The following is a 22,372-nucleotide window of genomic DNA, read 5'->3' as shown; positions in this document are numbered from 1 at the left end:
CCCGGTGTGCACGACTAAATACATAAAGGGGGAATAAAAACCAAGTGGAGTGAACTGCACTGTGTGATTCAATGGAAACACGTCCGCCTTCATGTCAAACGAGACGCGGCTATTCTCCAGCCGGCTGAATGGAACCGCGGCTGCAGACGGCAAAGAGGAAGTGGGGGGGGGGGGTAAAGTCAGGAGATTGCATTAAAGAGCCTTTTCCTCCTGGAAAACAAGCTCAGGTCGGCGGGGCAACGTTTGTTCTTTGCCAGCGGATCCATTTTTCACCACGGTAAAAAAAAAAAAAAACACTCGGCAAATCCCAACATTTTCCACTACGCTCCCGCTCTCCATTACAGCATTCCGGAGCGGCTTCCTCAGAGCCCGTCATCCCGAGCCGAGCACGGCCCCCGCTTCATTGTGCATGGCACATCCTGGAAGGGAGCCATTGTGGGATGTGGAGAGGATTCTCATTCCATCCCAGTCAAAGGAAATCTTAGCGCGCTGAGCTCCATCCCAGCGGTCTCCCGGGGGACGCCGGCGGGGTGAGGAGGTCGAGCGGCGTGCTAATTGAAGCCGCAAGTGTTAGCAAAAGCAAAGAGAGCGAGGACGCGGCATTAAGGGAAGGTGTTTGTGCGGAGGCGTTTGGGGGTGTGTGCGCGTTCAAGAGGACCCAGCGGCCTTGGGGGCGGGGCTTATGTCTGGAGGGGGGGGGGTGACCTTCACTGCAACACCGACCCAGTCCGGCTCCCTGGGGAACGCCGGGTCATCACGCCAAAGACAACCAGCGTGCGAGATCCCAGTAATTAAACGGACGCGATGGGTCGCGGGTCATTGAACGCATCACGAGTTGTTCGTTAAACTTTCGAGCCCTGCGATAAATAAAGGTGAGTCCTCACAGAGGCTGTAAATCCCTTTGGTGTTAATCCTTGTTTGAATCAGTCGCTGGAAACTGACAGAAAATGTGGGGTGTTTTTTTTTTTTCGTTTGTAGGCAAGAAGGGCGGGGCTTCTCTTCCCCGACCGGGGGGGGGCAGGAAGGCAAATGCTGCTGGTTTGTTTGGGACAAAGGTCGTCCTACTGTATCAGCTGATGGTCGCCCCTAAATCCCGCCCCCTCGCTCCGCGTTTGCCGGCCGTGACGCCAACAGGCGCTTAAAGAAAAGGCATCACACCTGAACAGGCAACTCTCTGTGCTTCCCCGTCACATTTTTAAGGTCGATTTTGCAGAACGACAGAAACGGACTCTGATGCCGGGCGGCGCGGGGTTCCGGACAAAGGAATACAGTGTTTTCCTCAGAAAGACAACGGCCAGCGCTGCCCTCCGGGGGCCCAAAGCGCCAGGCCCCCGAGAACAAAACAAGCCTTTCAGACACCAACTCTGCAAAATTGATTATTGCTTCCTCTTTCAACATGCACGCCGCGCTGTGACTTGCACATGACTTGGCAGGAAAAAGGCAGCTGGCTCTCCATTCCGAGCCGCCGCCGTCCCACCAGGCTGAGCTGGACTCCGGATTATAGCCCAACCGGGTGGAAAAAAACAACAGCGAGTGTCTCTCCGCTCCGATAAGGCCTGTAAATGTCCGTAAAGAGACGAGTGCAGACGGCGCCTGATGAATGGATCGACTTCCAGGGGACGGGTCCACCTTCGTCGACGCCCACTGAGAAGGAACCCAGGTTTGTTCTTTGCTTAGGAGACAGAAATGTGTGCCTGAGCCTCCGGCGGAGCAGAATTTATGAAGGTTTCACTTTAAACAGCCGCTCATTATTGTTATCCGAGCAACGGCACGGTCGTTCCAGGTGACGTGGCGTTTCTCTCAGCCGCTCCTCAGAGCGAGCTAACAGCCCTCGGAGAGCTTTTATTGAGTATCGCCTTGAAAAGACCTATTGAGGGATAGAGAATGCACGTCTTTGCTGCCTTTCACCGGCATCGCCGGGCTCGCAGGCCGCCGCGCCTCCTTTCAGACCGGAGCCGAGTCAACCGCGTGTTTGCAGGCACTCAGACAAAGCGTCGGCGTTTCCCGCCGTCCTAAAAACACAACAACGGCTGCACCCTGACCCCCTATAGGCCGGCGCCCGAGAGAATCGTTCAAATCTCTGCAATGACAAAAGCGTCCGCCTGTTGCACAGATCCGATATCTACGACCCTTCGCCCCTTCCTGCCGTCTCAATAATGACGTTTGGCTGCTGCCGAGCCGCGGGAGGCGGGAAATGAGTTGGAAGCGAGTCCTTTTAATTATCCTTCAAATGCTTCCTGCACACAGCAGATGTTGGGCTGTAGGGCAGCGGAGCAGCAGGGCGCCTTAACAGTCAACCCCCCCCCACTAGCATCCAGCTCTACTCCATATTAGGAATCAGCAGTTGAGTATTTGGGCAGCGACAGACGGGCGACACCGCTGCCACATCAATACTGAATTCGTTTTCATCTTTTAAGAATCAGCTGGTGATGAATTCGACACAAATGGAGACGAACGGACCGACGCTCGAGACTTATTCCTCTTAAATGCGGGGTTAAGCAGACATGCTAACTAGCCTGCGGGATTAAAGCCGCCTTCCTGATCAGATGGGTTCAGTTTTCCTGCTTTATTCAGCGGCATTCCAGTTTTACAATTCGCCGTGTTTGCGGCAAAGATAAATGGCGTCTGCCAAAGCGGCGAGTGCTAATGAATCTTAATGCTGGTGGGGTAAACACATTCATAAATATGAGCAACTTCTGCAGGAAGGCATTCAATATCTGGAGATAAAGATGTTTTATGGCTCAGACTTATCCACACACTCCACTGGGTGTCTTCCAGGCTGTTATTGCTCCGGGAGCGGAAGCATTATTTTAATGTCTAAATGAAATCTAATTTAATTACAGCGAAATCATCAACACCTGCTTGGCCGGGTTCTGTAAAGGCTGGCGGGCCGGGCTACACGTGTTAATTACCTAAAATAGCGCCATGATAGCTGAAACGAGATCGTCCGTGCACGCTTGCCTCAGCGGTGTTTACAACTTTGTTTATGACACATACAGCACAGGGAGGACGCCAAAGCTGACCTCCACGTTCAACCTTCCCGCCGGAGCGGGCGGCGGCCAACGCGCCGCTCCCGGGGACCGGATCAACATCTTCATCCAGGCAGTCAAGGGCACGGAGGAGAAGACTGGAAACGAAGCTATTGCGCCATTTTGAGTGGGGGAGAAGAACGGAGCACCGGGAGGAAATGCATCCAGGCGCGGGGACGGCGTGCTAGCTGTGCGCTAACGGAGCTAATCGGGTCTCAAGGCAAACACATAGATAATCCGTTCTAGAAAGCTCTGAGCTTTTTCTGAAAACTGACTTTTATTTCCTGCCAAGCTGAAGCAAATGACACATCGATTGGCATGACCCCCCATCCCTCTCTGGGGGGGGTCAAGCCTTCAAGCCTTCGCAGCTCAGGTGCATCAGATGCTGCTGTCGAACAAGCACAAATCAGCCGTCCAGCACTCGTTCTGGGGCTGCCCGTCCGTCCTGCCTGCTCGGCTGGTGGTTAACTAAATAAAGGACCTTTTCATCTGGAGGAAGGATAAAAAACCCATCCGTCTCCACACAGCTGAAATGCTGCCAGCTCGGAGGTTCACAGGTAAAGAATTTGTCACGCAGAAGTTAAGCCTTGAAGAAACATTTTAAGCTGCGCCCGCCGCGCCGCTCGGTGACGGTTAACCCGTTTCCACTGGGCAGGTTTGACTTGTTGACTCAACGAGATCGAGCTGGTTTCCCCACGTGTCATGAACAGCGTGTCCAACATCATTCTAAAGCCTGATGAACAACACTTTTTTCAATTTCTAATCCCAGGCTGGTGCAACATTTAATTAATAATAGCCATAAATTCATCCATTTCAAATGAGACTTGGGAAGAATAAAAGGCAGACATGTTGCTGTACTCATATTCATTTAACTTTCCATCTCCAAAACAGCTAAATATTTTGTCATCATGTTGTAAAATTGAAAATAATGTGTCCTCTTTTTTCTTCTTTTACCTCCCAGCCGTTGGAATGAGCCAATTCCTTTAATATTACACAGATAATTATTCAAGGGCACCAATAAAAGGACCCAGAAATGGAGCGCACAAATGGCTAAAGGCCCCTAATTGCCTCGTTTCTGTGCTGTTCTAATTATACTAAGAATGAAGCAGAATGTGGGTTGAACGTCCACCTGCCGCTACTTTTCAAAGAGAAAAGAGAAGATGGGTTTGGCACACGCAACAAGTGCGACGGTTAAAGGTTTCAGTCATGACAAGTCAATTTAATCGGGCTTTAAAATCAGCCTGACTTTGTGAGTGAAGGGTTATCAGATAAGAAAAGCTGATTGATTCAGAGACTCTGAAAGGCTGCTTTCAGCGAGCCGCTGCAGGCTCCCGATGACAAATTGAGACACGTGTTTCATCCACCCTGCTCGGAACACATGACACAGTCGCTGCTAACGATCCGGCGGCGTCTCAAAAGCCACCGGGCTTAGATTAATCTGCGAGCAAACATCACCCCGAGTGCACGAACATCAGATGCTGCAGGGATCAGGAAGAGAAGAAGAAATATCAAAGGCGGAGCAAAGACGCTCGACGCTGGAACACAAAGGAGTGAAATAATGCGCAGTTTCAGCACCGTCTGACGCCTGTACTTGCTTTGAATCCGCCAAATGCTTCCTTACTGTTTCCGGAGCATACGGGCCTTGGAGAAGCCTCACTGTCTTTAGGCACGCACGCACGTCGGTGCACGTGTGGCTGAAGAATCAGCCGGTCAGTCGGCAGCAGCTTCCTGGAACAGCAGGGAATTTAAGCAGCAGTCTGTAGGTAACTCAGACTATTACTAACACTCCGCCTGCCAGGAGCGACTCCCCCCGGGACGCCCGTTGACAACACACACACGCACACACACACACACAGCCTGGCTGCTGGAGCATTCATCTATAGCTGTTGAAAGTTGTCATCTCTGCTGACACGCTGGTGGATTTGATCTTTTATGGATCAGTCATGAAAAGATTCCTGACTCAGCATTAGGTGACACTCACTGCACACACACACACACACACACACACACATGCACGCACGCACGCACACACACACACACACACACACCCCAGGTTGGTCTGCATCCTCGGGTAAACCTGTTTGCAGATGATGGTCTTCTGTTCTCCTCAAATCTGTTGTTTACACGGGTGACATAATCACAATATGGGGGTGTCTCACTGTAATGCCCTTATCAATACTTCCAAATGACCTGGAAACATGAGTGTATAGGAATAAATTATAAGTCAATGCCGTTAAAAGACTGTTATTAAAGGAGAAAATGAACAACCAGGAATGTGTAGGGCAACATTTTGAAGTTGCCCTACACATTCCTGGTTGTTCATTTTCTCCTTTAATGCCAGAGGTGTATAACTGCTTATCTCCCTCCATGTCCTGGACCTTTGGGGTCTCCTGAGTCCTTCTTTTCCCAATGCCTTTATTTAAATATGTGACACACACTGTGCAGCCAGAGCAGGAGCCCGAAGTTCCAGCAGAAAATCCATTGTCCTGACCGTAATGAGAATCCATATATCAGGAACGATTGCAATTATCTACTATTGGTCTCATGAGCTCAACAGGCAGGATGAGCAGGAAGCAAAACACTGCAGCCTAATTTCTTACCCATGGTACCTGAAAATACAGCTCCCCTTTGATCATTGTGTGAACAGGTGAAAATGAGGCACATACTGCAATTTCCTCCACTAAATGCGATTTCTATTTCCATCCAGGCGACAAGCGCGGCTCCATCTGGCTCTCTCCCCCCTCGGCTTAATGCTGAATGACAGATAGTAAAAGCGGAGGAATCCTGAAGAGTCAATTTGAAGCTGGAGTGGCATTTCAAAACCCCGCTGCTAAAATGTTAGAGAGAGGGAAGGGGGGAAAAAATGTTCAATCAGACGCCAAACTCGGCACGGGGAGCTCTTCCCTGGGAGAAGCGAAGCGGCTTTCTCTAAGATGGTGTTCAGAGGCTGAAAATGATGATATGCCTCTCTGAACGGTTGTTGAATGAGACCGCCACTGGCACCTTTATCAGATTGTTCACAGTGATTGAATTTGAATAATGTGTGGATGTGAGGCTGCATTTGCACACTTTATTCACTCGTGTGAAGGAAAGGATTTGTGTGCCTATGCATTCAAACGTCTATGAATATGGAGACACACCACGTGTGCTTAATGTTAAATAGGCTTTGAATCCAGTGCTGCCTTTAATGCAATGTGTATTTTACACAGACACACACACAGACACGTACACAGCGGTTTTTGCTGATGACTTGTCACTTTCTAAATTTGGAACACATCAAGTGCATTTAGAGAAAACAACACTTCCACATTTAGAAGGTGAGATTCCAGCAAACACAGTTGCAAAATGGGCGGAGCCAAAGTGGGAAAGGTAAAATACCTAAACTAAGTGGACACTCGAAATGGATCTGCGGGTTGAGTGCAACACTGCAGGTCCGCGGTGGCGCGTTTACAGCATCCTAGACTGGCTCTGGTACACCAGCACTGCAGCAGACGGCACTTTTGGTGCAGATGCAGATGTTTCAGTCCCACTGGCTGAGCTCAGGAACATCAGGGCAGCAGCTGCTTGTTCTTTGATGAGAATAAAATCTGTCTTCTTCTCTAGTATCAAGTTTCCAGTTTTAAAGAACCATTAGTCAGGTGTATTTCTCAGGAAATTGACCAACTACGCACACCGTTTTCCTTTAGAGCAGCATTATCAATGACTCATCAAAGCTGTTGTGATGTCTCACGTGTGCATGAGTGTAAAGGTACGGCTTCACGTTCAGGAGACAAAGCAAAAGTGGGAATCAGTGCTGCTGCTGCTGAATGTGCTGGGCTGTAACCCAACGCTTGACACTGGCGTTCACCCCGAGCGGTGTGGGCAGCACAGGAAATCTCCTCCCCCCCCACACACACATACACACACTCCCTCCTGCACTCCCCCTCCCCTGAGCTGTTGCAGCACAGCACGACTGTCCTGGGCCGTGTCTGCAGCAACGTGCGACTGTGACATCCAAAATCCTTCACAGACACCTCCACCCCCTCCACCAACACCCCCCAGCTTGCATCAACAACACCTGCAGACGTGTCAGCGCACGAATGAGGGAAAGAGTAAACGTTAGCATAGGCGAGCGTACTTTAATGCTATCGGTTGTGTAATCCTGCCGCACTGGAATTTCGGCAGCACTCACACACACACACGCACACGAGCACGCACACATGCACACACTTTGATTTTCCAAACCAAAACACATGTGGAGGGTAATACGATTACATGGTTCTCTGACAAGAAAACACGTCCTAGCTCAGCTAAAACAGCAACGGAGAGATGGCGAAACACTGAGAGAGAGATAAAACTCTCCTACACATCAGCAAATGGATAAACACAGCGACAAGGTCAAACAACAATTTGTCACCTAGATTAAACAAATCACGCCGGCGTGCAAAGGTACAGCCGTCGTAAAGAAAAGGCTCTGGTCCTTTTATCCCGCCCGCCATCCAAACTGGTTCTGTCAGCCTCTGACTCGCATTATTTATAAAGCAAGGAGACAAACTATTGACCTCGGCTCTTTTCTCCGTAGCATCAGCTGACTGTGACAAGGACGCTCGAGGGAGGAATGCAAGATGGGAGAGCGAGAGAGTACAGGGAGAACGTGAAGAGGGGGGCCTGTGGGGTTCCAGCAGCATGAAAATGGAAACGGAGCGGCCCTTGATGCGAACTCGTCAATGACATCGCTGAAGCAAAAAGGCCTAAAAATCCTCCTCAAATCCACTTTATTCAGGCTAAATTAGCTTTAATGTTTGGATGTCTCTGCAGTTTTCACCAGCTTAACTCACAAGAGTATCATAATTCAAAGGCATTTAGTCGGCATTGAGTCAGTATCGCTTTGTTCATGCTGCAAAAGAAGCCGTCCAAGGACTTTGCCCGTGTAAAAAGATGCGTTAAGCAGCTTTCTTTCCTAAACAAATGACACTTATGAGAGCACAAACCTTCACAAACCGTCTCCCACCAGCACCTCAAAACAAGAACACGTTTCGTCATTTAGGCCCAGCGAGTTACGAGCCCCGGCAGGGGAAAAGGGAGCGCTGTCTCCATGGCAACCGACCAACAACCATCAATTAGCAAAGCAAACTTACTGCTGTCAAGTACCAGCAGCACTTTAATGAGAGAAAATATTGCTGCGCGTGTAAAAAACAAGGGCCGCATTGGTTTTATAACGCAATTTCCCCGCATTACGACATCTTTGACTCGTAAAGCTCCACTGTCGAACGCTGCCCGAAAACCCGTTTCCCAATCCGCGATCAAAGCCGTAATCTCGGTGCACAACCTGCAAAGCGTGACGCGAGAGCACAACTGGAAAAGGAAAATGAAAAATCAAACCTAGCCAGCGGTGATTGATTAGGTCATCGTCTGCTACTTATCAACTGCACGGAAAAATCTATCAGGCCGCCGCGCAAAATGTGTCACGTCAACACAACCGTTCATGTTTATGCTTTTAATTATAGTTTCAGATCCACCGAGCCAGCGAACCATTAGTGCGTTTCAAGCGCAGACTTTTCCTGAGATTGATCAATACTGATGACATAAGTGTTTCAGATCCTGGGAAGCAAAGCCAAAAGCTCGGTTTTATTTGCTAGAAATATGTTGTATTTACTACATCCAGATTGTAAAGCAACACTGAGAGGACTCTCAAATGTGCAGCCATATTACAGGAAGTGTGTGGATGTGTGTTTATGGTAAATCACCAAAATGATCCATAAACACTTCTTTCAAAGCAACAAAGGCTGGAGCAAAAAAACAACAACATAGGTTTGTAGTAGGTATTCAATGACCCGGCTCCTCTCTAAGTGAGGATTATCAGTCAATCAGACACGAGCTTGTCACAAGCTCAACCGCTAAAACCACAAGCCCACATTACCAGCATGCTTGTGCAAACCGTTCCCATGCTAAACGAGTTCTGACAGGGCTCCAGACTGTCGGAGACAAAAGCAACGCCGGCAGGAACGGCAACGTTCAAGGTGTCGCGGTGATGGAAGAGGTGCGATAATGACATGATTGTGATAAAGATATCTCAGTTGTGAGAGAGGGCCACGGCCACAAGCGAAGCCTTCAATTACCCAGAACCCAACGCTCAACGGGTTGAGATGCATCAAAACAACTGTGACCTCTCCGGAAGTCTCCCTGGTGGTCTAGTGGTCAGGATTCGGTGCTCTCACCGCCGCGGCCCGGGTTCGATTCCCGGCCAGGGAACAACTTCTCCTCTTAGAAATTGTTCCTAACTAATGAGCAGAGGGACAGTGGTAATAATAAGAGCTCATTTTGCCTTCTCCACATTTAAGTGATCCCCGGACTCACTGGAAGCGCTGCTTCGTCCCTGTACATTTACACCAGGACTCTAAAGTCTCAACAAGGTGATCTGCTAATTTTGGCTTGTCACCTTCTAGATAAACAGGAAGCAAGTCTTCGCAGATCAATTAAATTAACCTGGACACCAAATTACAACTGGGAGGCAGCTTTAGGCTAAACCAGTTTGACCTCTATGGCTGCAGAGCATACACACCTTTCCACACACCATCTTGGCGCTGCGCACAACCTTCTGAGGTGACGTTCAAATACATAATCGCATCTCTCTGCTGGCTGAGGCTAACCCCTCATATACCCAGTGATGCGGGTTAAACCTTACGCTACATTAGTAGCTCAAACACTCCCTAAAATGGCGTCGTCACGGCTAAAATCACATTCGTTTCTGTAGTGCAAACACACCAACAACTCGTCTCGTGCATGAGGGCCTTCTGTCTGCACAACACACCAGTAAATTCTAATTATTTGGAGCAGTAACAACAGCACAGGGTGTGTGTCACTCCGCGCACCATCCACAACATCCCAGCTCGGTGTAATTTCCTCCTAACTACCCTTTGTCCAAAATTATTTCAGCAATAAACAATAAACACATAATTATAAAGCACTGGCGGAGGCTTGATTGTCCTCAGAGTGACTCCTAGCCTTTATTATGATGCTTCTCATTGTTTTTATTATTACCGTCACTGTTCCAGCATTTTCCACTGGCTCACACCTGTTTTCTGTGCTGATGTTCCTGCATGGGGGCGATTCCGTGTTATGGCTCTACGAGCGCGGGCTGGATAGTGCCAGTATTGTCCCTGCACGGCCTGCATGCAAATTAAAGTCTGATTAGCCGCGGCGCGAGCAGGTACAGCCCAGGATGTTTGTTTGTCTGGGGACTCAGCGTCTGACGGGGACCATTATGTAGCAGCGGCGTCGAGGACACAACTCATTTCAACCTCTGAAGTTTGAAGCTCCAGCGTGTGATAAATGATGGTTTTGAGCCGCCTGCATTACCTCATTAGCTCTTAAATCCTGGAGCGCCAGCATCTCATTAAGATCCGTTTTCTCCAGTTTTTCCAGTTCGGTGAGTAATTTCAAGATGGAACAAAGGCGTCCTCAGCACATCGGCATCACCTAAACTGGAGCCGGATGAGGTCGCTTGTTTAGTGGCGCAACAATATCCATAGTCAATGCCACAAGTATTGTCGGTAACAGACCGCCTTTCCCACAAGTCTCGACTTTGCCGGGGAAGATAAACTTGTTAGCAACGATTTATCCATCGGCGTCTCTCATTTCACCTTCTAGACTTACCAGAAAGCTTCGCCGTAGTTTGCGATGGAGTCAGATAACGGCGCTACACCCCGATGAGTGCTGCGGCTACAGGGCCAAATGAGAAAGGATAGGCAATTCCCTTTTCTCTACTAGCAACACCCCGACACAGCGAGAACGAACCAACAGTTCAACATGTCTGAATAAATGTCTTCAGGCGCCCCGTCTCTATTGAAGCCGAGCTCACGCTCTCAGCACAGGATTGCTTTCTATTCAGATTCACTCAGAATCACCATTAACAAAGACTCCATTAATGGCTCCACCGTGGAAGAGAAATCCGTTCCAAGCTCTCCCCCATCCCTTTAGCATGAGCATCAGCACGGAGCTGAGGCTGCGTGTGTGCTTGTGAGAGAGCCGTGCTACAGTCAGGATGTCTGCTTTTAGCCAGCCCATGTCGGCTGATTAACTCTGACAGGCTGCCTCTCGGACCCACCCCGAACACGGGGGAGTAAAAAAAGCAGCTTCCACCACAGCAGAGGCCACATCTCGTTTCGCATCCGCACCGTCTCTGAAATCACTCGCCCAGCTGCTTCCATCTTCGGTTTAATAGAACAACTCATTTGATGGCAAGCTAACGCGCCGCCTGATGAATCAATAAACCGTTTGCAATTCCGAACTGCGGTGAGAGTTTTCCTTGTTTACAGCTGGACAGAACTGATAAATCCAGCAATCATTTCATGTGCCGAGCGCCTCGGCCTCTCTGGGGTTTTATTACAAAGAGATATGAGTCTGCGAAGAGGAACGTTTCATGCATAACGCATAAAGAATTATCTGCTTCAATAAGAATGGCGTGCAGTGTTTACTTTTAAAGGATTGACGGCGCTCGGTAACATTTACCCGGCTTGTTTCTGCATGTGTCTAATTATCTGATGTCAGGGAGAGTGAACTCATTAAAGAGCTGTGAAAGAGCGCCGGGGTTTTATGGAAGGCTCAGCACACAGCCAGTGGTTTTCCTCTGCAAACGCTTCCATACGCTGTCTCGGAAAGAGCAGGAACCCCGTTTGAACCTCCCGCTGAGGCTGCATGTTGGCCGTTTGCGGACCTGCTCCAACGGGCATTTCATCAAAGTTTCCAACAAGAGGTCGCAGCAACGTTTGGGAAGCGACTCAAGGCTGCGGCACGAAACACTGGAGCCCATCGCAGCAACGCGTCACCAGCCGTTACCGCGGTTACGCTTCACCCCGACGACGTCTTCATACCCGACTCATCCAGGGCCTCCTGTCCTGCCCCAACCGTGCGCCGATGTCAGATAATCCAAAAATGAACCTATAAATGCAACAAAAGCGAGCTAAACTCTGTGGAATCCAGTCAAGTGCCACACGAGGATCCAATTAGATTAAAGGTTTCCCGCAGCCAGCTGCTGAATCCAGACACAATTAATGGGAGGTCAACGCGAGTCCACCCATCTCGGCCACTTCAGCGACAAAATGTTACGTTTCCTGAGACGACTCGAGTAGGAAAATGTTGACAGTAAGAATAACGAAGGAGCGCCTGGACCTGCTGCTACCTGACAAATAACACGAGCGCGCCTCTGACCACGAACAACCTCCTGCAGCTACTCCAGCCTCCAAAAACACACATTCGCTCCCTCATGCCGCCAGATTCTGGTCGTGCATCCGGCTGCTGGAGCGCCCTCGTGGTGGGAACCTGAAGGTCCGGAACAGGTCGGATGAATCCATCCCTGCTGCCAGCAAACATGTTGCAAAGCAACACTCCCGGACCCTGAATATCAGGAATAGCGGCGCCGCGGGGAAGCACGCTCCACCTGCGCCTGGATCCGCGCTGAAGCTTTGATGATAAAGACGAAACAGCGTCTGGCCTTGGTTTTAACATTCCTGCCTGCAGCTCCAGAGGCTGCAAGAGGCCTCCGGAGGTATGTGACCCTCAGTTCCATTTATCAGCTTCACAGCTGATAAGGAGAGTGCCACCGGCTACTAAAAAATGACTGGCAGCTACTAGAAACGCAAGATTGTCCGTCCTGTCATAAACCAGGGCTTTATCAGCCAGCAGGGGGAGAAGATGGTGAAGTTAAGGCCCCGTTTTAGAGCGCTTCTCCATTTCTGACAACAGAGAACAGCTGAACGCTCTGGGTTTAAGTGCATTTGCTAGTTTATTGATTGACCCACTTAATACTAATTAAAGGCACTTCTGGTTGAATTAACTCGTGGTCACATGTCCCCCCCCCCCTCCCCTTCCCAAACACCACCCCTTCCTCCCCGGTGTAGCCCACTCCAGCCTGTAACCGTGTCATACCTCTGGCATTATTGTGCAAATTGAAATGCCAAGGAGAGCGATTCACACGCACACCGAGAGGCGTGCACGGGGGGGAATATAGTGGGGAGGGGGAAAGGATGGGGAGGGTATTGCCCCCCCATCTTGGCAAGCAGGAAGGGAAAATATGATTATCCAGTGGGGGAATTGTTTCATCAACACCTGGAGCAGATAAATGAAAATAGGAGGATTTATGTACTGAGAACAAGCTTACTTCTGCTGCCAGGAAGCAATTAAGCAGGAAGCTGCAAAACTACCCCCCCCCCCCCCACACACACACACACACACACACACACGCACACACACACACACACAGGCTTCATGCCAGTGCTTCATGTAGGGAATTGATAGCTAGCCTTGGGGAAGGCCGAATTTAAGACAGGGAAGGTATTTATCCCCATAAAGTGTGTGACAACAACAAGTGTGTACGGTCCGGCCACCCGAGTTGACTCTGACTGACTGTTTTCTTATCTTTGCAGGCAGTAAATCCAGACAGTCGTGCTTTAATGTGGTTCCCGAATCATTGGATTTAATTGTAAAGAACGAGTCCTTTGCGTTACACTGTCACACGCTCTACTGTCCTTGGATCACAACTACCCAGGCGGTCAGTTATGGAACAGCCTGCCACAAAGGAACAGCTGTAAGATTCTCTTAAAATTACGACCTCATTAAAAAGAACTTTTTTTAATTAGAAGCTGATAACTCACTTGAGCCGTTTTCTGCTTCAAAGGGCGTTGGGTATTCGTAGCGTCGCGCTACAGCAGCTATTAAAAGCATTTACCGCCTGCTTATATGAACAGGCAGCACAGGCGGGCGGCCTGCCTGCCTGCTTGTGTGAGGCTAAAACAAGGCCATCCTCATCATCACCACGGCTGTAACGAGCGGGCTCCGGGCCCTGGGTAAAGTCTGCCTGGCTCAAAGGTGCCTGCCCCGGCCTCGTAGACGAGCTGTAAAACCGAGCGGATTCCATTTGACCCGCTCGTAAACAAGCTGCAGAGAGATCCACGGAGACGGACGGGACGGCTGGGATTGATGGCGCCGGAGCCCGGAGGAGACAGCCTGTGATGGGAGCCGGCTTCGCCACTTGCGTCAGCCTCGTCTCGCCAGGACGACGGCGTTCGGATTGGAACGCCGCAGCACTTCGGATGGATCCCGTCGGATTTCGAACGCATCATCAGCGGAGCTCGGATCTGCAACAGCGACTCCAAACACCGAGTGATCAGGAGATCAGGCCGTGGTTCGTATTTTTCGCTCCACTGAATCTCCAAACATGATCCATCAGCTAAGAACACTAACGAGTCGTTACATTTGCTGTATTTAGTACAATGTGACGACTCTGCAAATTAATGAGCCAATCACAGAAATGAATGAAGGGGAAATATCTTTTCTGGAGTGATTGAGTTCAGGAAAACTGAGTGATTACCTCCATCAGCTGTCTCCTCTAGATTTATAGTGCTTAAATACAGTTCGCTCTTCACTTAAATGCAATTTTGCAGAGCATTAAAAGCATTAAGGGACTCTCGCCTTACAAACTAAAGTGCTTTAATATCACGGATTCCTCTAAAGGTCAAGTTCTAAAGGATATTAGGAGCTAAGTTGTGGAATGATACGGTTATTATCACGGTTCAGTGCTGCAAAACAAACACGGAAGGTGTGCGAGTTGCTCCGTTCCGACCTTAAACTGCGCCGAGTGTGCTGCAGTTGTCTGGCAGATGTCACCCAGCAAATAAAAGGAGCAGCCGTGGCAGCGAGCGGGAGTGAGAGAAATTCCAGGTTGCATAAGCGCTCTCTTATCTAAGCTCCATTATCTTGGCCTCAGTCAGCTCTACTGTTGCCAAAGCCATCACATTAAAAAAAAACCTCAGCCCTTATTTGGCTTTGCCTTCACCCGCCACATAAAACCCGAGGAAAAGGCTAAATGCCGCAAAAACAATTAAGGCAGTGACAAACAATGAAGCTGTAATAAAGTGAGCTAAAACATCACCGGATCTCCAGCCTGGGAGCTGAGTGCTGAGCAATTATTGCTTGGCCTGTAAAGACTATTCCCCTCAGAGCTGGTGTTGGTAGCGAGTGTCGCTAACAGAAGGCCGTGTCAACAACTGTTAGTGCTAATTGCTTTCACACTAAGAGCTATCTATTAAGAAAACATGCAGCAGGACTGTGCTGTCAGGGCTGCATGATTCCTGCCTTTAAAATGCAGCCGCGCCGGAAATTCCTGCCCATGTTTGCCCAACGCTAATCTGGGCAAAGCTATCATGCTAAATTAGCCCCTTGGCCCTCACAGATTTAACATTACATTAACTGAAGTCTGGAAAAGAGTTAAATGCTGCATCCTGGAGCATCTCAGATGTCCTTTGGTGTTGAATTCAAGTGACCGACTTTGTAAAACAACATGCGATGATCACTGCAAAGGCAGCAAATGGTCCAATTAGCGGAACTCTATGGGGACGCCGCTTCATCCGAGCATGAATAAACAATTCTGTGCACTCTGTGACAAAAATGGTATTTGAACAATTCAGACTGTGTATTTCACCGCTTAATATTTACAAATTCAAATAGATTTTTGTGCTCCGAATACTGTTGTTATTCTTCCCTTCCCATTTTATAATTATCTTGATAAAGTTAAAGAATTCACTGCAGCTGTTTGATGTCCTGATAATTATTGTAATAACGGAGAATCTGAGTTCATATTATCCCAATCATTGCGCCACAGTGTCAAAGTTGTAACGAACCGTCTCATCTAAAAATCCCGTTCTGTCTCTGTTAGCCGCTGCGCCACCGTTATGCTAGCAAATATTAGTTCCGCCGAGTTCATTAAAAAGTTGAATATCTTTCCGTTTGCTAAGTGTGTCGGTCAGACAGAAGCGAAACACACGTGGCACTTGCAAAATTAGTGTCATTTCCATAATTAAACACCATTTTTTCTAACTTTGAGGAAGCCTAATTTGGAAAGGCTAATAAAACTAAATGGGAAGAGGCAGAGTATTCCGCACAACTGCTGCCTGGTTGGAGCCTTTCCTGGCTGGGAAAATCATTTGGCAAAGCCAACGCAGCTTTTTAAACATCACGCGAAGCGGAGCCGTTTATTGTGAAGTTTTCACTTTGGTTTGAGTGGAGGATTGTTAAAAGCAGAGTTATTACTTTCCCCGTCGTGTACACGACTCAATAAGTCGACAGACCTTTAGTCGGCGGACCTTTACATTAAATGAGTCTTGCAAGGCTGGAAAAAATGACCTACGCTCTACTTCATCAAAAGCCTGAAAAGCATTTGGAGTGATGTGACGGTTGAAGGAAGCCAGGCATTCAGAGCTCGCCGTCAGTGAAGGACGCAGCTGAAAAGGAAAACAGCCATTACTTAATGAGCCACTTAAAGGGTGCCCTCTCTATTTAGGTTTCCCTATTTTTATTGTAAATCCTCCACAGGCCTTGTCTGCGGCCAAGTGCGCCGTTATTTATCCACCAGAATCACAGAGCTGGGAAGCGACAAAGATGATGACTAGAACGCTGAATCCAAAGATTATCTTTTGCTCAAACTGCTTAGAGGAAAGATCCTTTCTTAAATGTGTTCAACAGCACACTTCTGTAATCCAGAGTGTGAAGAGGCGCAGACGAGTCAGCGGTGGCGTGATTACCGCAGAGAAGCGGCGAGCAGCGCCGCTCCTAATCTGCCGCGGAGTCGGCATCTTAATCACGGCGTAATTACATCCTGTCATTCAGAGCAACGAAAACAACGAAACAGGAGGATGGGAGACGGCACGACAGGAAACAGATATACGTGCTGCGCGCGTTCTGGAACACCACAACAAAAGTCGGAGCTCTGTTAGCGTGTTAGCGTTAGCAGCCATACTGTTAGCAGGAATTTAGTAAACTCTTAAGATCAGACTCTTATACTGGTTGGTAATCGGGTTTGAAGCAACACTACTTCTTAGCTACAAGAACCTCAGCTAGAACCTCCATATCAGTGGTCGTTGGCTGGAGAACGCGACCAGGACTCAGAACAGCAGCAGAACCTCGAGGGGCCGCCTGGTTAATCACAGCGGGGCAGCACACGGACGCTATCGGCGTCGGGATGGGGAACAAGGCAGACACTTCCGCTGCCTCCCCGTGACAAACACCATCTCTTCTTCCAGTTCGGACTTGCTGGTCGTGTCAGCGCTTGAAAAACCGCCGATCACGTGAAAAAAACGCTTTATCTCGTAGCGTCTCAGCTTGCCGCACTGAACTTCTGGAACGGGGGAATTTTGCATTTGCACACCGCCTTGCACAACGGATGGCGCAGACGTTTAGCATTTCCTCGCCGTTTTTACGAGAAATTAGGGAGGATTACGGTTCCGTCCAGTTCAAATGGAGCACATCTGCACGCTTGAAAGACATCAAAGCCAACATTAGCCGCGTCAGCTCTCCCTCGGTCCCGCTCTGTTCATTATAAGCTATATCTGACAGGAAAATGCAAAGAGGCGCAACGTTCCGATTACAACGCCATCACTCGACAGAGTCACCTGCACAAAGGAGCGCCAAAGAGGAGCGAGTGGCGCTGCAGAGAGGCGGCCGCGGTTATTTTAGGCGGGGAACGCGACGCTCGGCTTTACAGCCTCCATGAAAAACAAAAACACATACTTCTGCCGGGAATGTGGTTGGCGTCCCTCCATGCTGCAGCTGGGAAAATATGAGCGGGGAAAGTGGAGAAGCGACTCGTAGCTTCGCTGGCTGCCACCTCCCTCCGCCCGGGTCGCAGGCTGCATTTACAGAGCATCGGATTTGGAAATTTCTACTGGAAGTCCAGAGCTCAGCCGGGGGCTTCTGGACACGCGACGCCCGTTTCTGGCTGACCTTTACTGTTGTAGCATCACCGAATCAACCGGACATGCTGGAAATCTCCATGTGAGGGAATGTTCAAACTCACGTGTGGAATGAAAAAGCCAAACAAATGCGGAAATTCACATTAGAGCAGATGAACAGAGGGATTGTGGATTAATAAAGGGGGGATTTGCCACTCCGGCATTACTCACACAGCAAATGGAGCGAATCAAACGTCTTATTAATGCTGCGACAGACGGATAATTGTGTCGTTTTACCACATGCGCACCGGTTGGGTGGGATTAGGCCACTGGAGGTAATTGTTTTTCCAGAACGTTTGTCAGGTGAAAATCTGGAAGCGAAGAGAAGAGACATTTCCAGGGGTGCCGACAATCGCCCTCCAACATCTGCGCAGATGTGTTCGGACAGTAGCTTTGGGCAAATGAGCAATGGGGGGGTTCAAAAGAAAATAAAGACAAGCCGTGGCTACAAATTGCTTTTGCCATAGTGGGCGAGGTTACGGGATCAACTGGGACCGCCGTGCAGCTTAAGCTTCCTGATCCCAGCAGCGTGGAGCTGGAATATCAACGGCACCAACTTGTGATGAGAGTCAGAAAATGATGTTGAGGGATCACCTCTGAGCGGCAGCGGCAGCCACCCGGAAGGTGACGGGGATTTTAGAAAACTTGTTCATCATGAAGTGCCTGAAAGGGATTAGCTGCAGATTAAAAGGCACAAGTTCGAGTAAACATTAGCGTGTTAGCCATGTGGGCTGGAGGATGGGACGCCAACACTGGACGTTTGCCTGTCTGCACGCCACCGTGCTCCCTAGCTTGAATCGGGCTCGAGCGAGGCCGTCCAGAGCATGATGCAATAGGTCAGGGCCTCTTCCTGGCCCACGCCGCCGTCTCCTCCTCATAATTGATGAGCAATTAGCGCAGGCACACAATGACTCGAGCATACTGTAAATAGGCGACAGGGCGAGTCGGGACCGGAGTTTCCTGAAGGCACACCTTTTACACATACACTGTGGAAAACACACGGCGCGACTGAGGAAATGAAACGTGCACGCAGCCGGTAAATCACAAGACAAAGCACAGGAGGGAAAAGAAAAGACACGTGTGCCCGCCCCCTCGTCTATTTGTACCAGATCCTCCAACATTCATTTAATAAGTGCAGACCATTTGCATGCAAATCACACCAATTACCAGCCCGTATCCTGCACGTGAGCGCCCGCGCACACGGAGCCGGATCATGCCTCATTTGCACTGCATTCAAACAGAAGCTGCTGTGTGGACCATGTCTCCCCCCGCCTCAGAACAGAAACGGTCGTCCCTCACGTAAAAAGGTGGCGTTTCGCTAACGTTTTTTTTCGGCCTGGCAGCGGCGGCAAATTTACAGGATGGCGGCGTCGTTCCTGCAAGTCGGGAGGGCAGAGCGGGGGGGGGGGGGCGCTGCCACCTGGGAGCCGTGAGGTCACGTGAAGCATCCACGGAGACCCGGGGGACCGAACGCCACCAGATCCCATCCAGATGTGATCAGGTGCGACGGTTATTCCAGCTATCCTTGAAATTGCACATCAGTTTTCCACTGTTCCTCCACCGCGGGTACATAATGACCCCCCCCCCATCCCCAGAAGTGCGACCTGTCACGCTCCTCACAACACCGCAGCAGTTTACACGGTCGGCCTTCCTGCATACTTCACCGTGACGCCCTTTCCCGCGCTTCCAAATCCTCCGTGAGCGCCACGGAGGGCTCGGCTAAGTGGAATAGCATTATGTCGCGGCGACCCGGGCAGGTAAGAGCTGTTAACAGATGACAGACTGACCTCCCGGCTGTCTACGGGATTGCCCGACTGGTTTCGCAGGCTGTTTTGCGGCGAAGCCCGCTTTCAGCCGTTACAGCGTAGGAGGCGGGAGTCAATCACGACTGATTAACGCTGAGCCTGCACGGGAGGCTGCCGCTGGAATGAGTCGTCCCGGGTAATGATCCATCCAGCTTCCGACGAGGTCGTCACCCCCAAACAACACAGACGTCGGCGGGCGCATGGCCGTGTTTATGAGAGCGTTTAAAGGCAGGAAGACCTCAGCTATAAAAACAGGAAGTCCCAGAAGAACAATGTTTTGTTTGTCATTTAGAGGGTAATGAAATGAAGGAGATAAGAGGCCGTGGCAGGAGGACGCCTTTCCCGGGATCACGCCGCTGACATCGGGCCTGCCGCAGAAGCAGAGGTATCAGCACATGTTCTATCAACCTCTGACAGACGAACGGGGCAAACGGCAGCTTATCAAAGAGCGGAATGTCAACGCCGCGCCGGTGACACGGCAGCACCTGTCTGTTTTTCCTCGACGCGCCAAACGCCGCCAGTAATTCCTGCAAGATCTCAACGGCACAGCCTCGCACTTGTAATACACTCCGCAAACACAGCCGAGTGCTGCGGCGGATCTCCAGACGCCCTCACATCAAGGACTCCACACACACATACACACACACACTCCAGGAACCAGGAACAGGAAGCTGTCAACATGCAGAACCACATCACAGGTTTGATCATGGACACCTTGAGCCTGGGTGCCTCTGATCAGACACTTGCACCAGAACCTCAGTGAATGAAGGAGGACTTTGAGCAGCACTTGAACGCAGCACAGGCGGATATACAGTACATTAGCTCTATGAACAGGTAAAGAAGCAGCTCCTCCTCACCTCCAGGCGGTCCAGGCTGATGAAACTGGCAATAGCAAATCCATCAATGATGTCCTCCTCCTGCGAGCTGGACTCCCGTCTCTTCCGTCGGGGGGGACGCGGCGCTCTGGCGGCGGCGGCGGGGTGCGGCGCCTTCTTACCGGCCAGGGAGGCGGCGTCCCTCCCTGGACTGTGTCCCTCCCTGTCCGAGCAGGAGGAGTTGGGGTCGGGGCTGCGGACGTCTCTGCTTCCTGCCTCACGCAACCTGCGCACCCGCTCCCGCTTGGTCCGGCATCTCCGACCCTGCTTCAGTTTCCCATCCATGATGTCAGAGGAAGCTTGCAGTGTCAAAATTCAGATTGGCACCAAAAAAAAAAAAAAAAGAAAAAAAGAAAAATAGATACAAAAAAATAAATAAATAAATAAATAACTCCACACGGTGGGCGCTCTGATGGACGCTCGCTGCACCGCGTAATAACACACACGCACGCACGCACGCACACGCACACACACTGGTGGACTGAGGAGAATTACAGGCTGCGCTATAACGCGATAGCACTGCGTGCGCGTAAATACCACCGCTATTACAGCCTTAAAACACTCAATGACCTTGAGTACAAACCTCTCCAATCTCCACCGCGATAAGCAAATGTTCAAGTATCCCACTCAGGCGGCGGGGAGCGGATCCGCACGCTGGGATCGGTCACGAATCCGCGCCGCGTCGACGCGGTTCCCGTTAAAGCAGGTGCAAAACGGCCAAATAGTTGCAGAAAAACGCATTCCAGCCGCTTCGCAACTTTTGTTGCATCGGAATAATAACACGCAGCGTCGCAGCCGGAGCCCGCAGCTCACCGCAGCCGGCGCAGAGCAATCATGTCGCTGCCCGTTGTTGTTTTCCACCAGCCCGATCCATGATCCGAGGGTGTCAAACCGGAGAATCGGGGGAACTATCCGTCCGAAAAGACGCGGCGCCTGGCGATAAAGTGTCGACTGCGGCGGTCAGAGGAGTGTGTAATCCCGTCCGAGTTTTAAGGCATAATTCCAGAGCCGTGCGCTTCAGGGGTCAGGGAAGTCTACTTGTGCGCAATATTTCCCTAAAGGATCCGAACCAGCCGAACAGGACAAGCATCCAGTGCGGAACCAAACTCCATGAGGCGGCGAAGCGAAGCGGTCTATTCCAGTTTAGATCATGTTGAGTTTGCCCATAAATCCACTCCAGCAGCGTCCCTCGCCTGATCCGCGCTTCGTGCTATTTTCTGTTCGCATAAGAAGGCTTTGATAAGTGTCCTTAAAGCGACAGGAGTGATTAAAATCTCCTCTCCCTCCCTCTAATTCCCCTTCATCCGAAATTAAGACACAGCCGAGCTCCACAGAGCCCACATCACTGACGTATTTCCGCCACCTCTGGTTCACTGTGCGCCAGGCAGGCTGGGGGTGGCGAGGACTCGCTCCTCGCTGTTTGACACACTTTGTCACACGCTGTTTTAGTCTGCTGTGACATCATGCACACTACTGGCATTTTTGTCGGGCGTGCGCGCACGGGCGCGCGCGCTGGGATTTGACAACTTCTCCATTGTGTGGTCATCTCTTCCCCGGTCACGTGAGTTCACTTGCTCAAACGCGAAGGGGGAACTCACATTTCACACTCTGGCTGTGCAGAACCTTTGTGAAAGCGCGTTCAAACCCTCCCTGCGGCGGCTGCGGGGTTGATCCCGAATCCGCGAGGCCGACCCTCCCAGTGCCCCACCGTGGAATCCTCCGAAGGCCACGCCGCGCCTCTGCTGCGTCTGGTTTCCATCAACAAACAGCACAACAAAACATCTAATACGCTGCGATTCGCCTGTTTTTGCTGATATTGTGTTGTGGAAAAACACGTCCTGTTCCATCTCCACAATACAGAAAATCTACTGTGACAAAAATGGAAACGCAACAGCCACATC

General features: G+C 50.2%; 1 protein-coding gene and 1 non-coding gene across 2 annotated transcripts in view; one reads left to right on the top strand and one right to left on the bottom strand.

The window, feature by feature from the left end:
- Positions 1 to 21,875, bottom strand: part of fbrsl1 (fibrosin-like 1) — a 205,270-nt gene extending 183,395 nt beyond the window's left edge. Inside the window, 1 exon segment of the mRNA XM_029829992.1 lies at positions 20,454 to 21,875. Coding sequence (XP_029685852.1) covers positions 20,454 to 20,756 — 303 coding nt within the window. The 5' untranslated portion in view covers positions 20,757 to 21,875.
- Positions 9,189 to 9,260, top strand: trnae-cuc (transfer RNA glutamic acid (anticodon CUC)). The gene has a single exon. It is a non-coding gene; the product is annotated as a tRNA-Glu (tRNA).
- Positions 21,876 to 22,372: the final 497 nt, after the last annotated feature.

The sequence above is a fragment of the Takifugu rubripes genome, chromosome 21 (assembly GCF_901000725.2).
Source record: "Takifugu rubripes chromosome 21, fTakRub1.2, whole genome shotgun sequence".
NCBI lineage: Eukaryota > Metazoa > Chordata > Actinopteri > Tetraodontiformes > Tetraodontidae > Takifugu > Takifugu rubripes.
The sequence above is the reverse complement of the archived record's forward strand: the minus strand, read 5'-3'. Positions and strand labels throughout refer to the sequence as shown.